The sequence below is a fragment of the Lithobates pipiens genome, unplaced genomic scaffold (genome assembly GCF_037356315.1).
Source record: "Lithobates pipiens isolate NorthernLeopardFrog02 unplaced genomic scaffold, aLitPip1_a1.2 Scaffold_19, whole genome shotgun sequence".
Lineage (NCBI taxonomy): Eukaryota > Metazoa > Chordata > Amphibia > Anura > Ranidae > Lithobates > Lithobates pipiens.
Window position 1 is genome coordinate 130,964,104 of NW_027507764.1, and position 27,412 is coordinate 130,991,515.

General features: G+C 39.9%; 1 protein-coding gene across 4 annotated transcripts in view; it reads left to right on the forward strand.

Annotated features, from left to right (window-relative positions):
• The window catches only part of SNX13 (sorting nexin 13), a 223,398-nt gene that overhangs the window by 81,504 nt on the left and 114,482 nt on the right, over positions 1-27,412 (forward strand). For all 4 annotated transcript variants that reach the window (XM_077491271.1, XM_077491268.1, XM_077491270.1 and 1 more), the window contains 2 exons: positions 9,413-9,502; positions 26,996-27,117. In XM_077491271.1, coding sequence (XP_077347397.1) covers positions 9,413-9,502; positions 26,996-27,117 — 212 coding nt within the window. The remainder of the gene's footprint in view (positions 1-9,412; positions 9,503-26,995; positions 27,118-27,412) is intronic.

The window sequence follows — 27,412 nt, forward strand, 5'->3', positions numbered from 1 at the left end:
CCATCTTGGGTGATGGCAGCTTGAGGTAGGAATGTAGCCATTTCTATCTGTGGCCTTGAAAAAGGTTCTAGTGCCCAAGGATCCATCCATTTTAAAAATCTGTAAGTCCAGATAGTCTACGCTCTGGTTGTCCCAACTTCCTGTGAACGTAATATCATAAATGTTTTGATTTATCTCCTCTAAAAATTGCTGTAGTTCCAAGTTGGTGCCTCCCCAGATGATTAAAATATCATCTATGTACCTTTTGTACATCTTGATATTTTTTCTAGTGACTCCATAAATTTGTTCTTCCTCCCAATGGTCCAGGAAGAGGTTTGCCACGCTGGGTGCGTATTTAGCCCCCATTGCTACTCCTTTAGTTTGGACATAGTGTTTGCCTTTATACCAAAAATGGTTGTGGGACATAGCCAGCTCTAGTCCTTCAAGTATATAATCAATCTGTTCTTGTTTTAGTTTGGATCTATTATGGAGGGCCCACTTTACTCCATTTAGTCCATCTTTCTGTTTAATGTTTGTGTAAAGAGAATTTACGTCAATTGTTACTAATATGTCCTTTTCTTCTATGTTGATGTCCTGGAGTTCCTTTAGGAGTTGTCTGCTGTCCTTCAGATATGACTTGCCTTCCACTACCAGTGGTTGTAGGAATCCATCTACATAGGCCCCCAGTCTTGAAAATAAGGAATCTATCCCACTCACTATGGGTCTTCCTGGGGGCTGTGTTTGATTTTTATGTATCTTCGGTACATAATATATCACTGGAATTTTCGGTGCCTTGGGTATGAGATACCTCGATTCCTTCTTATTGAGTATCCCTTTGTTCCCAACTAAGAAACAATTCTGTTTTCAACCCTAACCAACAACAGAATGAAGGTATTAAAGTTTTTAAAAAAATGGTAGAAAAGGATATCAGAGAGTTAACAATTAAACCCTCAAAAAGAAAGGGCATATGGAAGACCATCAAACAATTAGAAAAGAAAAAAGACGTGGTGATCAGACCAGCAGACAAGGGAGGAGGATTGGTGATATTGGACAAAATCGCCTATGAGGAAGAAATGACTAAGCTCCTTAGCATTCCAAACACCTACAAACAATTGAAGAAAAACCCAAAAGAAGAGCACAACAAAAAACTAACAGATTACGTTAACAAGGGTCTAAACAAAGGGATACTCAATAAGAAGGAATCGAGGTATCTCATACCCAAGGCACCGAAAATTCCAGTGATATATTATGTACCGAAGATACATAAAAATCAAACACAGCCCCCAGGAAGACCCATAGTGAGTGGGATAGATTCCTTATTTTCAAGACTGGGGGCCTATGTAGATGGATTCCTACAACCACTGGTAGTGGAAGGCAAGTCATATCTGAAGGACAGCAGACAACTCCTAAAGGAACTCCAGGACATCAACATAGAAGAAAAGGACATATTAGTAACAATTGACGTAAATTCTCTTTACACAAACATTAAACAGAAAGATGGACTAAATGGAGTAAAGTGGGCCCTCCATAATAGATCCAAACTAAAACAAGAACAGATTGATTATATACTTGAAGGACTAGAGCTGGCTATGTCCCACAACCATTTTTGGTATAAAGGCAAACACTATGTCCAAACTAAAGGAGTAGCAATGGGGGCTAAATACGCACCCAGCGTGGCAAACCTCTTCCTGGACCATTGGGAGGAAGAACAAATTTATGGAGTCACTAGAAAAAATATCAAGATGTACAAAAGGTACATAGATGATATTTTAATCATCTGGGGAGGCACCAACTTGGAACTACAGCAATTTTTAGAGGAGATAAATCAAAACATTTATGATATTACGTTCACAGGAAGTTGGGACAACCAGAGCGTAGACTATCTGGACTTACAGATTTTTAAAATGGATGGATCCTTGGGCACTAGAACCTTTTTCAAGGCCACAGATAGAAATGGCTACATTCCTACCTCAAGCTGCCATCACCCAAGATGGATTAGTAACATTCCTAGAGGACAACTTGTAAGATTATACAGGAATTGCACAAAAAAAGAAGATTTTAACAAACAGGCCGAGGTCATCATTAATAGGTTCATCAGCAAAGGATACAAAGTAACCCAACTAAGGGCTCTCAAAGATAGTGTATTAAAAATGGACAGGAATCAATTGCTAGAGAGCAAAACAAATACCAAGAAGACCAGGAATATGGAAACCGCCTTCCTGACAGGTTTCAATAGACAACACAGAGAGATAGAAAAGATTATCAAAAAACGGTGGCCTATTTTAAAAACAGATGACGTACTAAAACAAATCTTGCCCAATAATCCCTCTTTCATATACAAAAAAGCTCCCAACTTAAGAAATAATTTAGTGAAAAACACGATAGACCCCCCACGACAAATCAAAATTGCCGAACATCTTAAAGGCTTTTTTAAATGTGGCCAATGTCTCCCCTGCCGTACAAGTAAGAAAACCAGTAGAAAAATTACAAAATTTACTTCAACCACCAACGGGAGAGAATTCAACATTAAGGAACTCATTTCATGCAAAAGTACGCACGTTACGTACATTATAGAATGTCCTTGCCATAAACAATACGTGGGTAGAACCACAAGAGAATTGCATGTGAGAATCAAAGAACATATCAAGAATATTAGGAAAGGATATGACAAACACAGTGTCTCACGTCACTTTAGAGACTTTCACAATCAAGATCCGAAACAGATGATTTTTTATGCAATCGATAAAATCAAGGGACATTGGAGGGGAGAAGATATGACCAAGAAAATTTCCCAAAACGAAACCAGATGGATTTTTAATATGGAAACAATGCAACCAGATGGAATGAACATAGACTTGGACCTCAATTGCTTTCTAACCAATTTTTAACCAATTTTTAACCAATTTTTAACCGACTCCTGTCCTAACACATCGTGTGGAGATCGAATGCCACACAATCAACGAGGTCTTTAATGAAAAACTTATGTTCTATGTTCTATTACCCTAATGTCCCAAACACTTTAATTCTCCTACCCAATGCAAAAGTAGCAACATTCCTATCCTATTCTATTGTTAACTATATTCTATTCTACCTTTTTAACAAAAAGTTTTTTAACAAAAAAGTTTTTTAACAAAAAAGTTTTTTAATATACATGGTTTTAATATATACTTTTTAACATGTTTCATATATCGATAGCTTTGGACGAAAGAGTTCTTTTCCCTTCCTCTAAATGTATCAAGCATTCTAGTCCTTGGGCAACATAGCATAAAGTCCAATATTTCAAAAGTAATACATCCAAGCATGTAAAATATAAATTTTTCTTTGGAACCCAACTAGCCTCCTTCATATCTGAGATGAATTTTAATTTTAATTTTAATTTACGCAGTACCGATTTAATTTACCTTCAGATTCTATAATAAGATATATACACATAGACTAGTCCCCCCCTTCTAGTCCTTCCTTCAAATCTCTCCTCTGATTTTCAGTCTCCTTTTTACAGATTTTTATGGTAAATTTTTTTAATCCAATCTTTATTTTTATTTTTTAAATATTGCTAAACTATTGTAATTCCATAAATATTGTCAAATTATTGTAATGGTTATTTTTATCCTTTGTTCTATGGTTACATCAATTTATGTGTGTGCATAAAGGTGTCATAATAGCATATATTCCACTTAAGTAGGAATAGTGTCCAATCTGCGTTTAACAAACAACAGCAGACGCAATGATATACTGCCTGCTGGGTCGGCATAACAACAGGCTTAGTATTGACAATTCCCCCAACCAACATGGCGGCCGGGCCGGCATAATAATAGGCTTAACATTGAGAATTACCTTAACAAACATGGCGGCTGTGACCCCGCACATGCGCGATTGGTTACTATACCCTATAAAAGTGGAAAGGTGTATGAAGATGGCCGCTCCAGATGACGTCTGAATGACGAAACGCGTAGGGCGTGGCCAGATACGTACACCTTCAGCACAAACGGCGTGTCAGCCGAGTGGATGTTCCGAACGCTTTTAATACAATACACGTTTTTTTCGTACTAAATGTGAGTATTTTTAAGGTTGTTTCAAATAAACTGAGTTTCAAACATACTACACCATGGGCAGTCCTCTTTTCTATCATATGTAAACGAGGTACAACATCCCCACGGAAGAACGAAGGATCTCCCCAGCAGCATAGCAGAGACAGCCCAAGAAGCGACACAGTGGCTTATACTGTGGAGGCTGATCCACCCCGGACGGGGTCATATCTCTGGTGAGAGTAAAATCCATAAACGTTCACTGCAAACGTTCACTGCGAACGAATATCGATGTCACTTTCTTCACTTACTCTTTTCACCACCAAATATTCATTTCATGTTTAAATATCAATTTTAAACTTTATTCAATTGGACTTTCATATTAGACTTATCACCGCAAGATTTTTTTAGATTTTTTACTTTTTACTTTTTACTTTCTGGACTAAAATATTTTTAATCTTTTATCATTTTTCATTTCCTCACTAGTTTTAATTTTCTATTTTTCAATTTTTTATTGTGGTATTTTTTGGCATGTTTTGATATTTGACACAGTGTGTTTACACCCACCACCCCACTAGTATTCACGTTTATATAGGTTTGATCGTTCCCCTTGTGTCCATTCATTTGGTTGTGCTACAATCACAGTCACAAGCAACTCTAGTAGCTTTCACCATTAAGTATAGATTGATTCATGATAGTTTTACTATTATTTATCTAAATATTTATTCATTCACATTTACCTAATTTGAGTGGACCGTACAGTTTTATTGCATTTACCAACCAGTAGGCTGGAAAATTTATTCACTTTGCATTCACTAATTAATAAGGACTAACCCCTAGCACTTTATTATTATCTATTGATTTTACTATTGATTTTACTATATAGTCCATTAAGGTTTCTCGCTGTTTTTTAAAATATTAGCCAGCAAGCTGGAAAATTTGTACAATTTTATTTATATTATATTTTCTAAGGAGTTTTATAAGGTATAGCGCCACATCTATTTTTCTTCTTTCCCCTATTTTTCTGTTCCATCCATCTGGATGGAAACATAATAGAGGCTGCTCTTACCTTACATTACACTACAGACTCTCTGTATAACAGATTCCATAGCGCACCCTATCCCTCTGTTTAATTAACAAATGTAACTAGTACTGACGTGCTATGAGGTTTTTCAGCTCTTTAGCGCCACCCTTTGGGCTCCTTTTGCTAATTTTGTCTTATTAGAAGTTTGGTGAGTGTTGATTTGTGCTTTTCAGTTCGTTACTGAACGGCCGTTCGTCAACCAGACATTATTGACCTTGGAGTTATTGCTTTGACCCACTTCCAGTCCAGGAACAGGAGGAGGAGGAGTTCTTGGACCAAAAATTGGTTGCTTTATTAATTGTGACCAATTATGTCCTATGCCTTTGCTACAGGAGCTCCAGGAGAATAATCCAGATGATTTTTGGAATTCTTTCCGGATGACGGACCCCTGCTTTCACCAACTCTTGGCATTGTTGACCCCCTATATTAAGAAGCAGGACATATGCATGAGGCTTTTATTTTATTTTTTGGTTGAATAATAATGATGATTATGATTTGGTATATTTTCTATATTTTTGGATGCATAGAATGCACTTTTTGGTTAAGTTCTATTGGCAGATAGCATGTCTAATTTTATTTGTTTTCTTTTTTTAATGCACAATTAAAAAAAAAAAAAAAAAAAAAATGTTTAGAATAATACTTGGCTATGTGTTTTACTTCAAATGACAGTTTGGGAGTAGACAGTTACATTTTAAAAAATACAATGTAAAATTGACAAGGGACACCAACATCGTTGTAGTTTTGACCTTATAAACTATGGGATAATGGTGTTGTGGTCACTTGCCCAAATAAAATAAAAAAAGCAAAATATTATTCTTGATATCGCTAGAAAATGTCTTTGCAATCACTCCTTTAGTATCACCAGAAAAGCAGCTTCATTATTATCCCATTAATTTGCCACGTCACGAATGTCTCCATTATGAACGTTCGTTTACAAGACCGACCGCTTCTGGCTCGTCCTTGCTTCCGAGCATGCGTGTTTGTACTTTGTCCGACAGAATTGTGTACACCTGCACCCCCCCTCCCCCCTGAAAGGTGCCAATTGTGGCGCCGGAGGGGGGGAGGGTTCCGATGAGCGGAAGGTCCACTTTAGGGTGGACCTCCGCTTTAAGCGATCTGTCCTCCCAGGTCTCCTCTATGAACTAAAGAACACTTGTCCATAGAGATCAGGTGAGGGGGGTGTTCTGTAGTTCAAACCATCAGAAAGGAGCCTTAGGTGACAACCCTCCTCCTCTATACGGTACAGTGAATAAGCTTTGTCACCTGGGAAAGAATTAAAGGGAAAAGCCTAAAAAATTTCATATATTGCATGCAATATATAAAATTTTTCGGTTTAGATCACTTTTTTAAAAATTAATCCCTAATCCCTGACCTCTTGCTGACCATATAATGCATATATGTGGGACTTCAAGCCCAGTCACCACACATACAAAAGTATTGTGACGCCTGTCTTTACATGTACATGAACTTTAATGGCATCCCAGTCTTTGCCCGTAGGGTTCAATATTGCATTGGCCCACCCTTTGCAACTATACCAGCTTCAACTCCTCTGGGAAGGCTGTCCACAAGGTTTAGGAGTGTGTGTGTGTGTGTGTGTGTGTGTGTGTGTGTGTGTTTTATCATTAAATCGGGTAAACGTTTATTGAAGAAAGTTAACAAACCACAGAAAATAATAAAAAAGGACGTTTCCGAGAGTCCATGCACATTATTTCATATCATCTAAAATGAAGTACAAAGTATACAGAATAACTATAGTCATTTACCCCACATGCACAATAACAAGAAAGGAACATTATCTTACAAAGCAAATCCATGTCCGCTGCCCTTCCATCACCCTTCCGGGTAGTTCCCCGGTGATATTGATTTACTTGCATGGTCTGCTGTCACATAAGAGTAATAATTTATCCAGTATTAAGTCTGCTGGAGATGGGCTTGGCACAGACAACCAATTCCCCCATACGTTTTTGTCTGGAAATGCCTGATCGTTTTTCCAGAAGCGCGTTTGTGAGGTCAGGCACTGATATTGGACGAGAAGGCCTGGCTCACAATCTCTGCTGTAATTCATCCCAAAGGTGTTCTATTAGGTTGATGTCAGGACTCTGTGCAGGCCAGTCAAGTTCCTCCACCCCAAACTCGCTCATCCATGTCTTTATAAGACCTTGCTTTGTGCACTGGTGCGCAGTCATGTTGGAACAGGAAGGGGCCATCCCCAAACTCTTCCCACAAAGTTGGGAGCATGAAATTGTCCAAAATGTCTTTTGTATGCTGATACTTTAAGAGTTCCCTTCACTGGAACTAAGGGGCCAAGCCCAACCCCTGAAAAACAACCCCACACCATAATACCCCCTCCACCAAATGATTTTGACCAGTGCACAAAGCAAGGTCCATAAAGACATGGATACGTGAGTTTGGGTTTGAGGAACTTGACTGGGCTGCACAGAGTCCTGACCTCAACCCGATGGAACACCTGTGGGATGAATAAGAGACTGTGAGCCAGACCTTCTCATCCAGCATCAGTGCCTGATCTCGCAAATACGCCTCTGGAAGAATGGTCATACTTTCCCATAGACCTACTCCTAAACCTTGTGGACAGCCTTCCCAGAAGAGCTGAAGCTGCAGAGGGTGGGCCAACTAACTATTGAATCCTACGGACTAAGACTGGGATGCCGTTAAAAGTTCTTGTGCATGTAAAGGCAGGCGTCCCAATACTTTTCACAATAAAGTGTATTTGTTCATGGAACTCCAATGTTCTGTTCAGTTAACTTCTCCCATCAGTGTTTGTAATCAGACAGGCTTGCAATCATGTGACCACTGAGACAGCCAATCAGGAAGCGGCTCCCGGAGTTAACACCCACTTAAAAGGACGTCTACAAGGGGTTAACCTTCTCCCAAACACCTAAAACTTACATCATTGGTGCCAATAGTATTCATGCTCAAACTGCTTCCTGTCAGACACTGGCATTTCTGTGCGGACAAAATGTTGATTCATTTTGGTGCCACTTGTCATCGAAAACTCTTATAATGAGCGTTTGCGGATGTTTTCTGGGGCTCTCATGCTGGTTCTGGGGCTGTGAATGCTGGTGAAAATACATGAGACTGGCCATTATGGACGTCATCACCATCTCTATACACAGCTTGGGCTTGAGGAGTGTAAAAAATTAATCTGAGCACTGTGTACTAGAGCTGCATGATTAATCGTAAAAAAAAAAAAACGTCACTGCCCTGACGATCTCTCCCGCTGAGAGTAGGCGATTCTTTCATATAAACAAGTGGAGAGATTATCTGATTACTCAGCTTTCAAAAGAAATCCTGGGCAATCTGCCAAGTTTAGAACTTGAAACATTGTAACTAACTTCTTAGATCAAAGGGATAGAACTTCTTGTGTAAACAAATAATCTAGGTAGTCTGCCAAGTATATGTATGTGTGTGTGTGTGTGTATGTATATATATGTGTATATATATATATGTATGTGTGTGTGTATATGTATGTGTGTATATATAATATATATATATAATCTCTATCAATACAAATATATAATTTTAGCAGAGACCCTAGGGAATAAAATGGCAATTGCTGCAATATTTTATGTCACACTGCGTTTGCCCAGCGGTCTTTAAAATGCAATTGTTTGGGAAAAAATACACTTCAATAAATATAAAAAAAAAAAATTTGTTTTAATGTGAAAGATGATGTTACGCTGTGAGAATCGTGATCTATCTTCTAAGCAAAAAAAAAAATGTGATTCTCATTTTAGCCAGAATCGTGCAGCTCTACTGTGTACTGTACAGGATATGAAGACCCTGACTGTCTTTTACTAGAAGTGGGCTGTGTAGGGCACTGCCTGGTAGTAACCTTCCCTCTGTGGTCCTGTACAGTACAATTTCTTTCATTGTCTGTCATTGTTCATTCTTTAGCTCTTCTCTATGTTGCTTTTAAGATGTAGGTATGGAGTGACAATCAAGAATTTTTTTTTTTTTTTTCAAGATCACTTTCTTTTTTGCATCATTTTATTTTTTTTTTATTTTTTTTTTTACCTTTTTAACAACATATGCACCAGTGTGTGGCATTCCCTTGGCTGACCAGGCATGCTAGGATTTGTAGTTCCACCCCAGCTACCTATTGGGGTGTTTTAGTATATGAGACAGAAGTCTGTCATATATGTATTTCTCTCCGGAATTCCCAATTCCTGAACAGGCGGTTGGTACTTGCACAGGAATATGCTACTTTTCAATATTTCATTTACTTTATCATTCTTCGTTGATATTGCTCATCTGTATAGTTTGTCATTTGATTCTCATTGTTTTTGTGTTTCCTTTTTGTCAGTGCTTGGAGGAAATGAAACGGGAAGCTAGACCCATCAAAATCGACAGACGAGTCACGGGTGCCAATATGATCGATGAGCCCCTGCAGCAAGTAAGGATTTATGCAGCTTTGTTTGTATAATGGCTTCCCATGGCGAATGCATTATATCTTCATTTCAGCCTAAGACCCCTTTCACACTGAGGCACTTTTCAGGCGTTTCAGCGCTAGAAATGGCGCCTGAAAACTGCTTCCCATTCATTGCAATGTGTGCTTTCACAATGGGGCGGTGTGCTTATGGGACGTTAAAAAAAGTCCTGAGGGCAGCATCTTTGGGATGGTATGGGAGCGCTGTATTTAGTGCTCCCAAAATGCACCTGCCCATTGCAAAAAATGGGCAGCGCTTCCAAAGCGCCTGAAAAGCGATTGAGGAAGTGCCACAACCCTGGATTTTTCAACCCTCTTTTTTGGTGTTAAAAAACGCCCCACTAGTGGCCGGAAAGCGTTACAAAAGCACCACTTAAACAGCGGCATAGTGCTGCTAAAATGAGCAGCTCTTTACTGCGAACGCACGGGCGGCCCCAGTGTGAAAGGGCTGTTGAGGTAATGAGAAAGTTTTGGATAAGATGACTTAAAGTTGCTCATACAGTTAGATTTTTGGCGTTCAGTCTGCAGGCTCAACACAAAAAAATCGAACAGATCCCTAAATCCACACTATATAGCACAAATGGACAAGTCTCCTGTTGTGGCTGTTCTATGCTGACAGCCAGCATCTGATTGGATGCAAGCTGCTGTTTGACCCACAATACTCCTTCTTGTTTTTTTTTTTTTAACACTTACGCTCCAGAAGATTTTACCCCCCTTCATGACCAGGCTATTTTTTCTATACAGCACTGCACTACTTTAACTGTCAATTGCACGGTCATGAAGCACTGTACACAAATTAAATTTTTATGTAATTTTTTTTTTCACGTAAATTTTGCTTTCTTTTGGTGGTATTTGATCATCACTGTTTTTATTTTATTTTTGTTTTTGTTTTTTTTTATTTTTACATTTTTTTTATTTTGTATGATATAGACAAAAAAGACTACTTTCTGCTATACATATTCAGTACAAAAAAAATGTCTTCATAAATTTAGGCCAATTTAGGCCAAAATGTATTCTGCTAAAATCCGAATAAATGTATATTGGTTTGAATGAAAGTTATAGCATCTACAAACTATAATATATTATATCTATATCTATTTAAATGGCAGCAATCAACCTCTTATAGTGGGGCGGTGATAGTACGGCGGGCAATCTGACAATGACATCTCCAGTGACACTAAAACAGCGATCAGTGCTAATAATATACACTGTCACTGTACTAGTGACACTGGCTGGGAAGGGGTTATCATCGAGGGGAAATTAAGGGGGCGAATTGTGTGTCTAACAATGTGTAATGTGTGCTGAATTTTATTACAGATCGATTTTGTTTCTTTTCCCTGCTGGGAAAAGAAACAACGCAGTCGTTCCCTCTGTTCAAAGCTCTGTTAAAAATTAACACAGGGCTCTGGGCTGTGATTGGACACAGCCAATCAGAAGGTCCCGGCTGAATTATTGGCTGGGTTTTGCTGACAGACTCCCACGGTGTCAAATAATAGGAGAGTAGGCGGTTGGGAGCACGCACCCCGAAAACAGGAGTCACCCCATCACAGTAGATGTACTATGGGTGGTCAGAAAGTGGTTAATAGAAAAATGTCCGGGGGAATAGTGGCAACAGGGCCATCCACAGAGTGAATTTTGCCCAGTTTATCAAGAGGCCAGCTTACCAGTGGTAAAATAGGTTTACTATCACCAAGAAACGCAGGGGCTACTGTTGCTGACTTTCATTTGAGACTACTAGTTGCCAGACTATTATGCTAAGCCTCTGGCATAAATTACCTGGAACAAGTAGCACATGTGTCCTAACATATCAATTCTGAAATAAGCTGGTCAGAGTGAAAGCCAGGCAGCTAGCATTTTAAAGTGTATCTAAACCCCAAAACAAATCTGTAATATATTGCACCTTACTAGTCCTTAGATGTGGTTGCTGCATTTATTTTAATTTAATTTTTTTTGTAAAGATTTTTTTTTTTCCACATAGTAATCCTTGGAATAGCACATTTTGTGTGCTTAGGTGGCTACACTCACTCCTCCACTGTATCTGTGGAGGGAGCCATGGTGGTTAACTGGGCTGCTCCCCTGATTCTCTATTTATTTCTGTTACAAGAGGGGAGTGGAATAGTTTACAGAAGATTGTGTAAAAGGCAGGTAAAAATATTTGTAACTTCAGTTCAGCTTGCAGGGAATAACAATTTGTGACAATATCAGCGGGTATTGTAAGTACTTCCTAAAAATGTCCCTAGCCTCCAAAAGGAGAATGAATGCAGTCACTTCATCAAAGGATTGGTAAACGCTTGCCGACTACATCACTTAGATGTAAGGCGGCTTTCCTACGCTGAACCACGTATCTAGTACATGATCCAGCACTTTCAGGTAGTGGGCACATGTGTGTGTTGCGGTTGTGCTGTAATTATACACAGCACAAGCCCATAAGCGGGTGCTGGCCAATGAATGTCCACCGGGACCCGCTGATCGGCGAGGAGAGACCCAGAACAGAGTTGTCTATGTAAACAATACAGAGTTCTGTTTTGTCAGCAGTGATCCAGTGGATTTTCTTTCCCTGGAATGGGAATAAAATCCATCAGATCCCTTAGTACACGGTACACAAAAACACTGGTTAGGCACACATTTAACCCTTTGATTGCCCTAGATCTTTAACCCCCTTCCCAGACAGTGTCATTAGTACAGTGACTGTGCATATTTGTAGCACTGATCACTGTATTACTGTAGAAAAGAAAAGAGGGTCTACTGGCCTAGTGCATTATCCAACATGAATTTATTTCAATAATAAAAGGGTTAAAAATGTCTACTCGCAAACATGAATGAAAAGATCGCTCAGTAGGCCACATATTGTCAATGTATAGGTGTCAAAAGTGCCAGTGTCTGACTGACCCCCCCTGCTGTGAGTTGCTGATCGCCACCATTACTAGTATAAAAAGAAATAAATAAAGACAATTTCCAGTATATATTCCATAGTTTGTAGATGTTTTTGTAGAGAACTTTTGCGAAAACCAATCGATACACGCATATTGGGATTTTTCTTTTTAATTAAAAATATGTAGCTGAATACATATGTGCCTAAACTTATGAAGACATTTGATTTGTTTAAAAAAAAAAAAAATATTGTTGGATATGTTTTATAGCAGTAAGTAAAACAATTATTTATTAAATTTTTTCCTCAAAATGGACACTTTTTGTGCTATAAAAAAAAAAAATGAAACCCCAGAGGTGATCAAATGCCACCAAAAGTTCTATTTGTGGGGAAAAAAATGATATAAATTTCATTTGGGTACAACGTTGGACGACAATTGTGCAATTGTCAGTTAAAATAACGCAGTGCCGTATCGCAAAAATGTCCTGGTCATGAAGGGGGGTAAAGTGGATAATACGTTTTTTGATCTTGGATTTATAGCTGTCCTTTAAAAGGGGGAGCCCAGGTCTGATTTTCGTTCATGGTGTTTTTTTTTTTTTATTATTTATTTTTTTAGCAGATCTCAGAAAGCTGAGGCCATATTGTTCAGGCAAATAAAGTTGCATATGCAGGTAAATGCCACTATTTAGATATTGATTACAGTTAAAAAAAAAAAAAAAAAAAAGTATTCCAACTCATGATATGTCTGGGCCCAGGATTATGCTGGTCGCATGGACTTTGTGCTTTTCTAGTGTAATTCGTATAATCAGACAAGAATAGGAGCCGTGTTCCTCTGGAAAATTCACTCCACACCTGCAATTTCTCAGCTGCAGCCGTCACATGCTACACAATTGTAGGAGATATTTGTGTAGCATCAGCACAAGTCTAAATACACACTCGGGCAAATGATGGAAACCTATACGAGGCAGAAATAACAAACACAATTCCATGGTATGTGTGCTGTATTTAATATGGTTGTAAACCTCAGACATTAAATATGAACAAAGCATATCCGTCTAAAGTGTGAGTTAGACTCATATGGAACGGCATGCAATTGCCATCATCCCTTGACATACATGTCAATTGAAGACCTCAAAGATTGGGATTTTAAAGGCAATGTATAACCAGAAAAAAATGTGTATGTGTTAATAAATATATATATATATATATATATATATATATATATATATATATATATATATATATATATATATATATATATATAATTATTAAATGTGTGTATATATACATTGTGTGTGTGTATGTATGTATGTATGTGTGTGTATATGTGTGTATATATATATATATATATATATATATATATATATATATATATATATATATATATAATATAATTTTATGAGAATAATTTATTATTACAAAAAAAGTAAAAATTATGGTTGTGTACTTGTACAAACAATCATAGGATAAAATACAAAGGTTTATACAGCTATATCACAATTGGAGAGCGGCAATTTCAAACTACAATTCAATAACGAGACATATAGTGTATCGTGGCTCTAAATGATGAGCAGTTGAAAAAATCCGACGCGTTTCGAATAGTACAGATAAATTCTTCCTCAGGGAAGCCACTCTCTGAAAACACAGATTATGAAATCAATACAGAGAAACATACAGTAATTTTTGTTTATGCATATGTATAAATCAATAGGCGTATACATAACGCCCCTAAAAAAATTACTTGCATATCAACCTATTGATCCAGAACAGAGATACTCCCCCACCTTGGGCAAAACAACTTAAAGTGGTTGTAAACCCTTACAAACCACTTTGACCTACAGGTAAGCCTAGATTAAGGCTTACCTGTAGGTCCAAGAAATCTCTCCTAAACCTACACGGTTTAGCAGATATTTACTAAAAGACAGTCACCGCTGTCTACGGCGCATGCGCTCTATCGCCGTTAGCAGCGGCTCCCGTGCGCAATCGATACCTGGAAGAAGATGGATGCTCCGGACTACAGGGGACAATGGTGACATCGCTGGCTCCTGTGTCAGGTAAGTGAGCCCGTTATGCTTTACCTTTGCAGGGAGACGAGAAGTAAACCCATCGGGGTTTACTTCTTCTTTAACACAACAACTTAACACGGTCACAGTCTTTCCCTCTAAAGTGTGTACTTGTCTTAATTAAGAGCACTGATGCCCCGAACACACTATAGGAAAATCACGTGAACCTTTTCTTTCAAGGAACGATTGTACAATTTTCTGATTGGGTCTACACAACTTTCAAAAGTCGATTACGACATTTTGAGCAAAAATTTCCAAAGGGACAGATTTCAAAATGTTTCTCGCACGGGAACAGAACGAACAATGTTTGTTTAATGTGTACCATTGTCATACACATTTTTGTATGAGAAATATCAGATACGAAAGGCTGCGCATGATCAGACACAACAAATCGCAAATAAAAAAGCCTTTGTCGTATGAGAATTTTCTATTCTCGGTTCCGACTTGCTGTGAAACGTTGAGGAAAGCGGGCCGATCATTCGCCTGATTTTCTCATAGTGTGTACGGGGCATTAGTGTAAATTCTGTCTGCTGCGTCATTCCTCTGCTACCAGCATGAATCGCTTCTGACAATTTTTTTTGACACCAAGAGAAAAAAGGTGATGGGGGGGGGGGGGGGGGTACCTCCAGCACTCAGCACTCAGCTTGTGGTTGACAGTGTCATCTCTGTTCCTAATGCCCCATATACACGAGCGGAATTTCCGTCCAAAAAATCTTGGATGTTTTTTCCGACGGAATTCCGCTCAAGCTTGGCTTGCATACACACGGTCACACAAAAGTTCTCGGAACTTTCGACCGTCAAGAACACGGTGATGTACAACACTACAACGAGCTGAGAAAATTAAGTTCAATGCTTCCGAGCATGTGTTGAATTTGTTTGCGAGCATACGTAGAAATTTTGCTTGTCAGAATTTGATACAGACGATCGGAGTTTCTGATTGGAACTTTTTCCCACCGAAAAATAGAGAACCTGCTCTTAATCTTTTGCTGGCGGGAATTCCACCAGCAAAAGTCCGATGGAGCATACACACGGTCGCATTTTCCGAACCAAAAGCTCTCATCGGTCTTTTGCTGGCCGGATTTCTGATTGTGTGTACAGGGCATAAGAGTAAATTCATCTCTCCACCCCGTGTATTCTGTAAGCTCAGACAAACTATACATTCTGGACTTAGAGAATAGAAGACTGCAGATAAACAGGTAGAACGTATGTAGGAGGATTGTTTCAATCTCTGTGAATTACTTCAGGCTAGTCACTTAAATGGAAGGGTTTACACCCATTTTAAGTCCTTTAAGAGATATACTACGTTAAAGAGGAAGTAAAGGCAGTTGAAAAAATAAATTAAAAAAAAAGGAACCTGCAAGGCAAAGGTCTAATGAGCTAGTATGCATAGCATACTAGCTCATTATGAATAACTTACCTGAGAACGTAGCCCCCAAAGCGATCCTCCGTCTTCATGTCTGCCGCTGCCATGGATCCCGGAGTGACTTCCGGGTCTCGCTGCTTCGGCATTGATTCGCTAGAGCAGCGATGACGTCACTCCCGTGCATGCGCATGGGAGCTGACACTCGCGGCATATCGCCGCGGCCTGCCCAGTGCGCCTGTGCGCCGCTGTCTACAGCGCATGCACCGTAGACAGCGGTGCCTGTCTTTTTGTAAATATCTCCTAAACCGTATAGGTTTAGGAGATATTTCTTGGACCTACAGGTAAGCCTTAATCTAGGCTTACCTGTAGGTCAAAGTGGTTTGTAAGGGTTTACAACTACTTTAAGTTGGCATTGGCCATGGACCATGGAAAAGTGTCATAGAAACAGTGATGCATGGAGCGTGTACATAAATGTTGTTTTTTTGGGGGGATGGGTGGGTTGGGGTATTTCGCTTGTTTTTTTTTTTGTTTTTTTTCTTCTGCCGCCATTCTTGCCTAGGTGAAAATGTTTCCTCCTCCCACAGCCCCCTGGGATATCCCCATCATGTAACCCAGGAGGCTGCGGGAGCCCGTTCTCAGAGCATTCTGAACCCAGAAGGAACAGTTGGCTGGGGAGACTAATATGGTAACATGTGACACCGGCTGCAACACATGAGCAGCAGATTGCAGGAGAACACTGGATCTGCTAGACAAGGGAGGATGGTTCTCTTTGTTTTTTTTTTTCTGTGAAGAAAACCCAGCATAACCGGTATGGGAAGATGATGGGGAGAAAAAAGCAGGCAGGGGGGAGTGAAATTCCTTTAAAGTATGCAGTCAGGTCCACTGATTACATTTTTTGTTTAAGCATGATGCCGAGGAAGAAGTGATAAGAATATTAATACATATTATTATAAATTTATGAGCAGGAGATTTGGTGTACTGTAGAAGTTATAATGGTAGGTAATATAAGATTTTTTTTTTTTTTTCAAAAACATGCAGCTTTTACTTACAATATTACATTTTTTTTATATATTCAAAGTGTGCATGTTCTCTCCGTGCCTGCGTGGGTTTCCTCCGGGTACTCCACTTTCCTCCCACACTCCAAAGACATGCTGGTAGGTTAATTGGATCCTGTCTAAATTGGCCCTAGCATGTGTTAGTAGAATTTAAGAGTTGGGAACCTTAGATTGCTGCTTGCAGGCAGGGACTGATATGAGCTAAATATATTTTATTTATATATATATATTTATATTTATATTTATATAGCGCTGTGTAAATTGATGGCACTATACTTGTAATGAGAAATAAATGATTATTTCTAGCCATCTTAATTTATTACAATGGGATTTGATTCTCAATAAAATGGTCTTTGATGTACATTACAAAGTGCAGCTGGAGGAGTGGGACTCCCTTTTTTTTTTTTTTTTTTTTTTTTTTTTTTAAGTTTGAGCATGGTTGTAGCTATTGAAACCCTAGAAAAAAGGAATCCAATGTTTGGATTAGTCCATTTTACCTTTTAAAAATCAAAGCAAAAAGGGCAGGACCGATGTGAATGTACAATATATATGTGCTGCGCTGCGTAAATTGACAGCGCTATAGAAATACCTGTAATAAATAAAATAATTCATGTTTCTCTGTCATGGTAAAGAAAATAAAACGGCTGCAGGTATGAACTGCAGGCGCATAGAGATGAGGATACCCGCAGTGACCTCTTCACATTTCGTGACGGGAGCGATGGCTTTTGCTGCGGGTGTGAAGCATTGTGTCACGGCTGCAGCAATTGAACACCCCTGTCTGCTGCCATTCCATCTTTGGAGAAAGAGCAGTGGTGGGGGGGTTGCTAAAAACCGAGCTCAACTGCACGTTTTTAACCACCCATATGCAAGTCTAAACAAGCCCTTAAAGTGGTTTTAAACCTAGTTAAACCACTTTTCCCTACAGGTAAGCCTATAATAAGGCTTACCTATAGTTACTGGGAATATCTCCTAAACCTTCACGGTTTAGGAGATATTTACCATATACACTTGCGCTGATGTGATTGGAGCATGGGCACTGAAGAAAGGGCTTGATCATGCCATTTCTAGAAGGCCTGTGCTGTGACTGGTGGCTCCCGCGTGCATGTGACTCGCGCAACTCCAGCGAGTCACAGACCCAGAAGGAAGAGGGGCGAAGATGGATGCGGCCAATAGCGGGGACATCGCGGTCTTTGCTTACAGGTAAGTGCAACATAATGGCATTATGCTTTTACTTTGCAGGGGAAAAGAGAAGACGTAAAACCCATCAGGGTTTACTTTCTCTTTAAGATGGTCACAGACGGTCCGAATCCTTGCTGAACTGGCCAAGATTTGAACAGTGTATGGGCGGGCTGATTGTATCCAAGTTGATCAATCAAAGTGCCGTCAATATCGAGGGCCATTAACCCAGAGGAATTAGACCTATTCAGAAAGTCACAGAAGAGTACGAAATCCTTTGACTTGTTCTAGATCAGTGGCTTGGTATTTAATCAAGAGGATGATAATGCTAACGGCCAAGGACCTAGTCTTTTCAGAAGCGGTGTTCAGTCCCCATGTCTCTCATATGACACATTTGATATTGCATCATTTTGCTTTTATCATAGCTCTGTCTTCCACAAGCGATCCGTATGAAGTTAACCTGCTGTTAACGTAAGTAAGAGGAAGTGAGAACACACAGAGACAATAACAAGGAAGCCGAGAATAACAATTTACTGAAGGCATAAAACAAGAACACATAATCTGCTTCTGGGAAACCTCAGCTTAATGCTGAAATATTTTTGCTTAGATTTTTAAGGGTAAAACGGACTGATGGGTTAATCCACATACTATTCCTTTCCCCAGGGTTTTAAAGTGGAAGTAAACCCATGGATTTAAACAGTTAAAAAAAAAATAGGCATGCCGCGAATGCTAACTGCACATTGGCTGTGCTCTCAGCCAAACTATCAAACCATCCAATGGCTGGTGTCATAACGAATCACATGTGCAGCACCATAGCAGTTGAAGATTAAACAGAGGCAAAGATGGCAGCTTCCTTGGCTGAAAACGATAGGGGAGTTTACTTCCACTTTAATAGCTACAGCCATGCTCAAACCAAAAAGAGGGAGTCCCACTCCTCCAGCTGTGCTCTGTAAAGCAAAGACCGCAATGAGAATCATCCCATTTGCAATGACTTAATGCAATAAATATATACAGTGCATTAATAAAGTATTCAGACCCCCTTCACTTTTTTCAATTTTTGTTATGTTGTAGCCTGATACTACAGTTGTTTAAAGGGGTTGTAAAGGTAAAAAAATTTCACCTTAATGCATTCTATGCATGCGAGCTCCCTTGCATGGTGAGGAGTGCTTGCGTGCGCGCTCCCGTGATACAGCCGGCGGCCATAGCCGCTCACTGTATCACTTGGCCCCGCCCCCCGCATCATTGGATGTGATTGACAGCAGCGTGAGCCAATGGCTGTGCTGCTTTCAATCCATCCACTGTAACCAGTGGTTACAGTGGATGGATTGAAAGCAGCGCAGCCATTGGCTCGCGCTGCTGTCAATCACATCCAATGATGCGGGGGGCGGGGCCGGGTGATACAGTGAGCGGCTATAGCCGCCGGCTGTATCACGGGAGCGTGCCCGCAAGCACTCCTCACCATGCGAGGGAGCTCGCATGAATGTGAAGTCCTTGTGGGGGGGGGGGGGACCCGAAACAGCTGCCGTGGGACCCCAGAAGACCAGGTTTAGGGCCACTCTGTGCAAAACGAGCTGCACAGTGGAGGTAAGTATAACATTTTTGTTATTTAAAAAAATAAAAAAATTACTTTTACAACCAATTTAAATTCTTTTTTTTTTCTCAATAATCTACACTCTGTACCCCATAACGACTAAGTGACAAACAGAATTTTAGAAAAAAAGTGAGATATCACATGTACTAAAGTATTCAGACCCTTTACTCAGTACTTTGTTGAAGCACCTTTCGCAGCAGTTACAGCCTTGAGTCTTTTTTGGGTATGATGTGACAAGCTTTGCACACCTGGATTGGGGGATTTTCTGCCATTCTTAGCAAATTCTTTCAAGCTTAGTCCGGTTGGATGGGGACCATCAGTAGACAGCCATTTTCAGGTCTCTCCAGAGATGTTCAGTTGTCATATTGGAAGGTGAACCTTCGGCTCAGTCTAAGGTCCTGAGTGCTGTGGAACAAGTTTTCATTGAGGATATCTCTGTACTTTGATCCACTCAGCATTGCCTTAACACTGACCATTCTCCCAGTCCCTGCTGCAGAGGAACACCCCCACAGCACGATGCTGCCACCATCATTCTTCTCTGTTGGGATGGTATTGGGCAGGTGATGAGCAGTGCCTGGTTTCCTCCAGTCATAAGTTTTTAGAATTGAGGCCAATTCAATCTTGGTTTCATCAGACCAGAGAAATTGTTTCTCAAAGTTCTGAGAGTCCTTCGGGTGCTTTTTTTTTTTTTTTTTTTTTATTCCAAACTGAGAAGAGCCTTCTGTCTAGCCACACTGCCATAAAGCCCAGATAGGTGGAGGGCTGCATTGATGGTGGTTCTTCTGGAACCTTGTACCATCTTCACACAGGATCTCTGGAGCTCAGTCAGCGTGACCATCAGGTTCTTGGTTACCTCTCTTACTAAGGCCCTTCTCCCCGATGTGCTCAGTTTGGATGGGAAACCGGCTTTTGGAAGAGTCCCGGTTTATACCGAACTTCTTCCATTTGAGAATTATGGAGGCCACTGTGCTCTTGGGAATCGTCTGTGCCTTTTTATAATCCTGTCTGAGCTCTGTAGGCAGTTCCTTTGACCTCATGGCTTTTGCTCTAAAACAGTATGCATTGTCAACTGTGAGGCCTTTTATAAAGAGTGTGCCTTTCCAAATCATGTCCAATCAATTTAATTTTACCATAGGTGGACTCCAATCAAACCTCTCAGCAACGATCGAGAAATGGGAGGCACCTGAACTAAATTTCAAGTGTTGTTGCAAAGAGTCTGAATACCTATGCCAATGTGATATTTAATTTTTTCCTTTAATAAATTCAGACATTTCTAAAATTCTGTTGTCCCTTTGTCGTCATGGGGTACTTGGTGTAGATTGATGAGGGAAAAAAAATGAATTTAAACAACTGTAGTACTAGGCTACATCATACAAAATTGAAAAACATGAAGGGGGTCTGAATACTTTATTTATTTGCTGTAGCTTTCTTTTGTTCAGACTGCAGACTGAATTTAAAAAAATTGAACCAATCCACCCATCCATGCTAAACTGCGTTAATGGACAAATCTCCCACTGCGGCTATTGTATTGTCACAGCCAGCATTTCTGATTGGATACAGGCACTGTTTGGTTGACAATTTCCCCTCAGCTCCTTCAATTTTGCAATCAGAGCATATCGGGTGGAGAAATGCTGACAGGGCCAACCACTGATTGAATTTTGGCCTGATCATAAGGAATCTGAGTACTTGGCTAAGCTGAGCACAAGGGATTAAAGATTCTCTGGAATTCCCAGCGATAATAAATGGACAGCACTCCATTCTATGGTGTGATCTGACAGTAAAGGAATGTAAAATTAATTACCACTGGTCCCTTTTTCAGTTGGAGTATATACATTTTTTTTTTTTCATGTTTGACCTCCCACTGTAGTACTTTGCAATGCCAGGTGACCTAATCGGAAATAATGGATGCATACCACAAGGTGTATTTTTAGTAGAAAGTGTTAGGTGGATTTCAGAAAAGTTTAGCGTAAATGTTCAAAAAAAAAACTGCAGAGAAGTGCCTATTGATCTGCCAGAAATCCAGTGTGGTCCAATTTTCTGTTTGGGCTGCTTCTGCTGCACCGAAATCCCAAGCAGATTTACCAGACTTCTCCAGTCCCACTTCTCATGCATTCAGTTTATTTCCATACAAAACGTCACTGTTGCCTTGACTCCCAGGGGCTTGCCCACACCCGGTGTGTAGGAAAAGGACTCTTCGGTGATGTAGTTCCAGGAGTGTGCCTGAGCTCTAAGCAGCCGCCCCTACAAAAAGCCTGTTGATGACACCACAGGGAGTAATAAAAGTTGTTTCTCACTACAGTAACAATCTAAAAAGAAAATTGAATTCTGGGGCATTCTCTAGAGGGGGGGAGAAAGATTTCAATGTAAATTAGCTATGCTTAGCCCAATCATTTAGGCTACATTGATGATTTTAATTTTCAGCAAGGTATGTAGCATCCTATTTACAACACCTATATAGTAAAACCTTGGATTGCGAGCATAATTTGTTCTGGAAACATGCTTGTAATCCAAAGCACTCGCATATCAAAGCAAATTTCCCCATAAGAAATCATTTAAACTCAGATGATTCATTCCACATCCGTTTATTCATAAGTCCTTCAGTTTATAGGCCATATAAAAAGATTATAGCAATGTGATAGGTTGTGTAACCGTTAAATGTCCATCCACAAATGGAAGCCTCTACAAGGGGATTAGAAGCAAAATCCAGCAGGAGCTATAGAGTATAAAAAGGAGAGGCGCCTCTAAGTGTAGCAATATGGTTACATTTAATGAAGGTGCAACATTTAGCAACTCGCATGGTTGATGAATAAAAGAGGCACATCTATATATGCAGGCATCCGTGGTAAAGCTGTCCACATAGATAGACAATCCCCTCTGCACTGCCAGCTCTCACCGTTATCAGTCTGAAATCGTGACCGGGAAGACTACCCTGCCATAGAATAATCTGAAAGCAAGGCATAAACCACTTGTGGAGCACAGCGTGGAAGGGATGACATTGATTGCGGTGGGGAGGACAGTATGTGGACAGCTTTACCCTGGATGCCTGTATACTTAGATGTGCCTGTATTAATCATCAACTATGTGAGTTGTTAAATGTTGTACCTGCATTAAATGCTACACTTGGAGGCGCCTCTCTTCTCTTTTATACTAGTTGGGACATGACGTGGCTTGTATATCTAAACATCGCTTGTTTATCAAGTCAAACTTAAAAAAAAATTATAATAAATAAATAAAATAGCTTGTCTTGTAAAACACTCTCAGACCAAGTTACTCTCAGTCCAAGGTTTTACTGTATTTGCAACGCACTGTTTTTGACTGAAGCAGTTGACTTCTATGAGTTGCACCCCTACTAACAAATGATAAAAATAACTTACAGTGGTGTGAAAAAGTGTTTGCCCCCTTCCTCATTTCCTGTTCCTTTGCATGTTTGTCACACTTAAGTGTTTCGGAACATCAAACCAATTTAAACAATAGTCAAGGACAACACAAGTAAACACAAAATGCAATTTGTAAATGAAGGTGTTTATTATTAAAGGTGAAAAAAAATCCAAACCATCATGGCCCTGTGTGAAAAAGTGATTGCCCCCCTTGTTAAAACATACTATAACTGTGGTTGTCCACACCTGAGTTCAATTTCTCTAGCCACACCCAGGCCTGATTATTGCCACACCTGTTCACAATCAAGGCATCACTTAAATAGGAGCTGCTTGACACAGTAAGGTCCACCAGAAGATCCTTAAAAGCTACACATCATGCCGAGACCCAAAGAAATTCAGGAACAATTGAGAAAGAAAGTAATTGAGATCTATCAGTCTGGAAAGGGTTATAAAGCCATTTCCAAAGCTTTGGGAATCCAGCGAACCACAGTGAGAGCCATTATCCACAAATGGCGAAGACATGGAACAGTGGTGAACCTTCCCAGGAGTGGCCGGCCGCCCAAAATTACCCCAAGAGCGCAGCGACGACTCATCCAAGAGGTCACAAAAGACCCCACAACAACGTCCAAGGAACTGCAGGCCTCACTTGCCTCAGTTAAGGTCAGCGTTCATGGCTCCACCATCAGGAAAAGACTGGGCAAAAATGGCCTGCATGGCAGAGTTCCAAGGAGAAAACCACTGCTGAGCAAAAAGAACATCAAAGCTCGTCTCAATTTCTCCACAACACATCTTGATGATCCCCAAGACTTTTGGGACAACATTCTGTGGACCGATGAGACAAAAGTGGAACTCTTTGGAAGGTGTGTGTCCAAGTATATCTGGCGTAGAAGGAACACTGCATTTCATAAAAAGAACATTATACCAACAGTAAAATATGGTGGTGGTAGTGTGATGGTCTGGGGCTGTTTTGCTGCTTCAGGACCTGGAAGACTTGCCGTGATAAAAGGAACTATGAATTCTGCTGTCTACCAAGAGATCCTGAAGGAGAATGTCCGACCATCTGTTCGTGTACTCAAGCTGAAACGAACTTGGGTTCTGCAGCAGGACAATGATCCTAAACACACCAGCAAGTCCACCACCGAATGGCTGAAGAAAAACAAAATGAAGACTTTGGAGTGGCCTAGCCAAAGTCCTGACCTGAATCCTATTGAGATGTTGTGGTATGACCTTAAAAAGGCCGTTCATGCTCAAAAACCCTCTAATGTAACTGAATTAGGACAATTCTGCAAAGATGAGTGGGCCAAAATTCCTCCAGGACGCTGTAAAAGCCTCATTGCACGTTATCGCAAACGCTTGGTTGCAGTTGTTGCTGCTAAGGGTGGCCCAACCAGTTATTAGGTTTAGGGGGCAATCACTTTTTCACACAGGGCCATGATGGTTTGGATTTTTTTTTCACCTTTAATAATAAACACCTTCATTTACAAATTGCATTTTGTGTTTACTTGTGTTGTCCTTGACTATTGTTTAAATTGGTTTGATGTTCCGAAACACTTAAGTGTGACAAACATGCAAAGGAACAGGAAATGAGGAAGGGGGCAAACACTTTTTCACACCACTGTATGTGGTTCTAGCGAAAGTCATTGTCATCTAGTGCTGCTTAAAATATATTGATGGATTTTTTTAATAGCTGGTGACTGTATAGCTTGCTTGATGAATCCTCCGTCTCTTGAACTATATATTATATTAGATCTATTACAAACCTCATCCCCTGTGGTGTTGTATATAATAATAAGTGCAACTATAGAACTCACTGATCCAAATGAAAGTTGCAGTGGCGCTCTAAGCTGAGACAGAAATCTGTCACCATTTTAGAGGGACGTGGCTGAAGCGGTGCTGGCTGAGGCCACATTCATCCTAATGCACTGGGTTGGGGAGTGGCGCCTTTACTTTGCATTGATAATATAGAAATCGCTCATTTGGGGACCATTCAGGAAAGTGGACAACTTCAACTGCTCTTTTTTAAGATGTTCTGCCTTTTAGGATAGGTTGATGACCAACAGTAAAACCGGTTTAGCTGAATTGGAATATTTGAAAAATTGTCCATGGGAAGTGTAATTTTGGCATTTATTATGATGTAGATGGGTCTTTCTCCCTCTTTTTAGTACCCTTGCACTCAGTGCTATCCAGGTTACTATGATTTGGAAGCCGACCATGCCGGTGTCCCCTGGGCTGGTCACCGCGTCCTCTGTAAACTAGACTGGAGTCCCTGCCTGTAAGGGCCGGCATTCAAGTGATCGGATACTAGATCCGCTCTGTGATCTAAGGAATCTCCCCATATGCTCTCCAACACTGCAGGTGATGCAGGTATGGCACCTCGGGTGTTGATGACGTTAATGCATTTCGCTATATGAATGCGTAGCTTCGTCTGGACAGTGACAGCTGGGAACAGTGCATTGGGAGTTTTTTTTTTTTTTTCTAATATCTGACTTTACAAGAGTCGCCAGATGCCATGTATTTTATAATGTTTTTAACAACATTTTAAAATTATATTTTTTTCTATATTTTTATAGCAAAAGATAACCAAGCATACATGGTATTGGCATTGCTACATATAGGGATGCAATAGAGTATACTGATACATTAGAGTGCCATCAGAGTGCAGGATATTTGTTCATTTCTGCATGTTCTGGTGCATCGCGGCATGCTATGAATCATTTTAATAATTGTTCCACACCAACACTCGTGAAACTACAGTACCATGCATATTGGTGGGCATGAATGGGTCTGTGTTGGTAATATGCATGGGGGTTCCATTAAAGTTGAAGTAAAGGTGCAAAACTTAACTAACGCTAAACCTGCTCGCAGACACATTCTAAGGCTAATCTCTCTGGCCCCGTTAAGAAAAAATCGCTATACATACATATTTTGCAGCTGTTCTGGTCTGGTATCAGGCTGAGCTGTCAGCAGCAGCTTCAGTGTGTAGAAGAAGCAGGCGACAAACGAAGCCCCATAATAAGTCTATGGGTGACATCACTTCCCAGGCATTTCTCAGCCGTCATCGGCTTTGTCCTGTACACAGAGGGCACTGCTGGGGACTAGACCAGAGTGGTTTCAGAATAGGTAAATATAGCGATTTTTTTTAAAAATTTTTTTTTCCTTACAGGGTTAGAGCGATTAGATTTAGAATGTGGGTGGGAGTACGTTTTTAGAGCAGGTTAAGTTTTTGCCTTTACTTCCACCTTAAGAACTAATGGCACCACTGCAAAATTGTAAAAGAGCAGTGCATTGTTTTGGGTTGTGGGAAAGTGTGCGATTTTGCATATATTCCTGCAATGCAACAAGTGTGGACAAAGCCTTAGACCGTACCAAAAAGTTGCCTGCATGAAGCTGACTAGATAATAAATCAGTAAATCGGAAATATCAGAAATTCAAACCTTTTTCGAGACTGGTAGATACCAGTATTAGCCACATAAAGATAGAGGGTGAAGATGGGGAATTACACAAGGGGTGAGTGCCTTGGAGTCGAGAGAAGTCATTTTTGGCTTGGGGGGGGGTTAATATTGGGAGTTAATATTTGCAAACAAAATGAAGGTTTCCTATCAGAGTTTATGGGCAATGGGCATCACAGGTTTACTAGAAGACAATCAAGGTCTTTTGGTGGGAAGTGTGATACCCACGGATTAACAAGTTTATTTCATACAATTATTTGTGTTTTTGGTACCGTCAAAATTTTTTTTTTGTGTTTTGTCCAAAGGTTGCATAACAAAGAAGGGCTGTACAGACACATGACATAAAATGATTCAAAGACTAATATGTGCAATATAGCAAAACATTGAAATAACAAGAAGCAATAGGAGCCGTGGGCCTTACCTGTATGAGAATACCGTTTTTTTTTGTCTGCATTCTAATATGCTGCTTGTTTTTTTGTTACTTTGGAGACTTAGAATTTTTCTTTTTGGATTTTAGGTAATACAGTTTTCCTTGCGGGACTATGTCCAGTACTGGTATTACACGCTAAGCGAGGATGAATCATTTCTCCTTGAAATCAGGCAGACTATTCAGAATGCACTTGTTCAATTTTCCGCCCGGTAAGTATATTTTCTGAAACCTCCTCCTTTTTTATTTAATTTTTTTTAATTTTTTTTTGTCCTTGTGCTTTATGCAGTTAAAATGTTGTGTTAAGAACTGCGGCTGTGGAAACAAACTTTTTACAGGATAATTCTGTGTTTAACATTTTACTGCAGCCTATACAACTCATACAATGTTTATGATGGAACTTAAAATATCTAAAGCCAATATGTTGTTTATTTTAGTTTTGGATCAGGTATGAATTGCTTAAAATGCCCACCAGGGTGTTTTTTTTCTCAAGTCATCTTCCAGGAC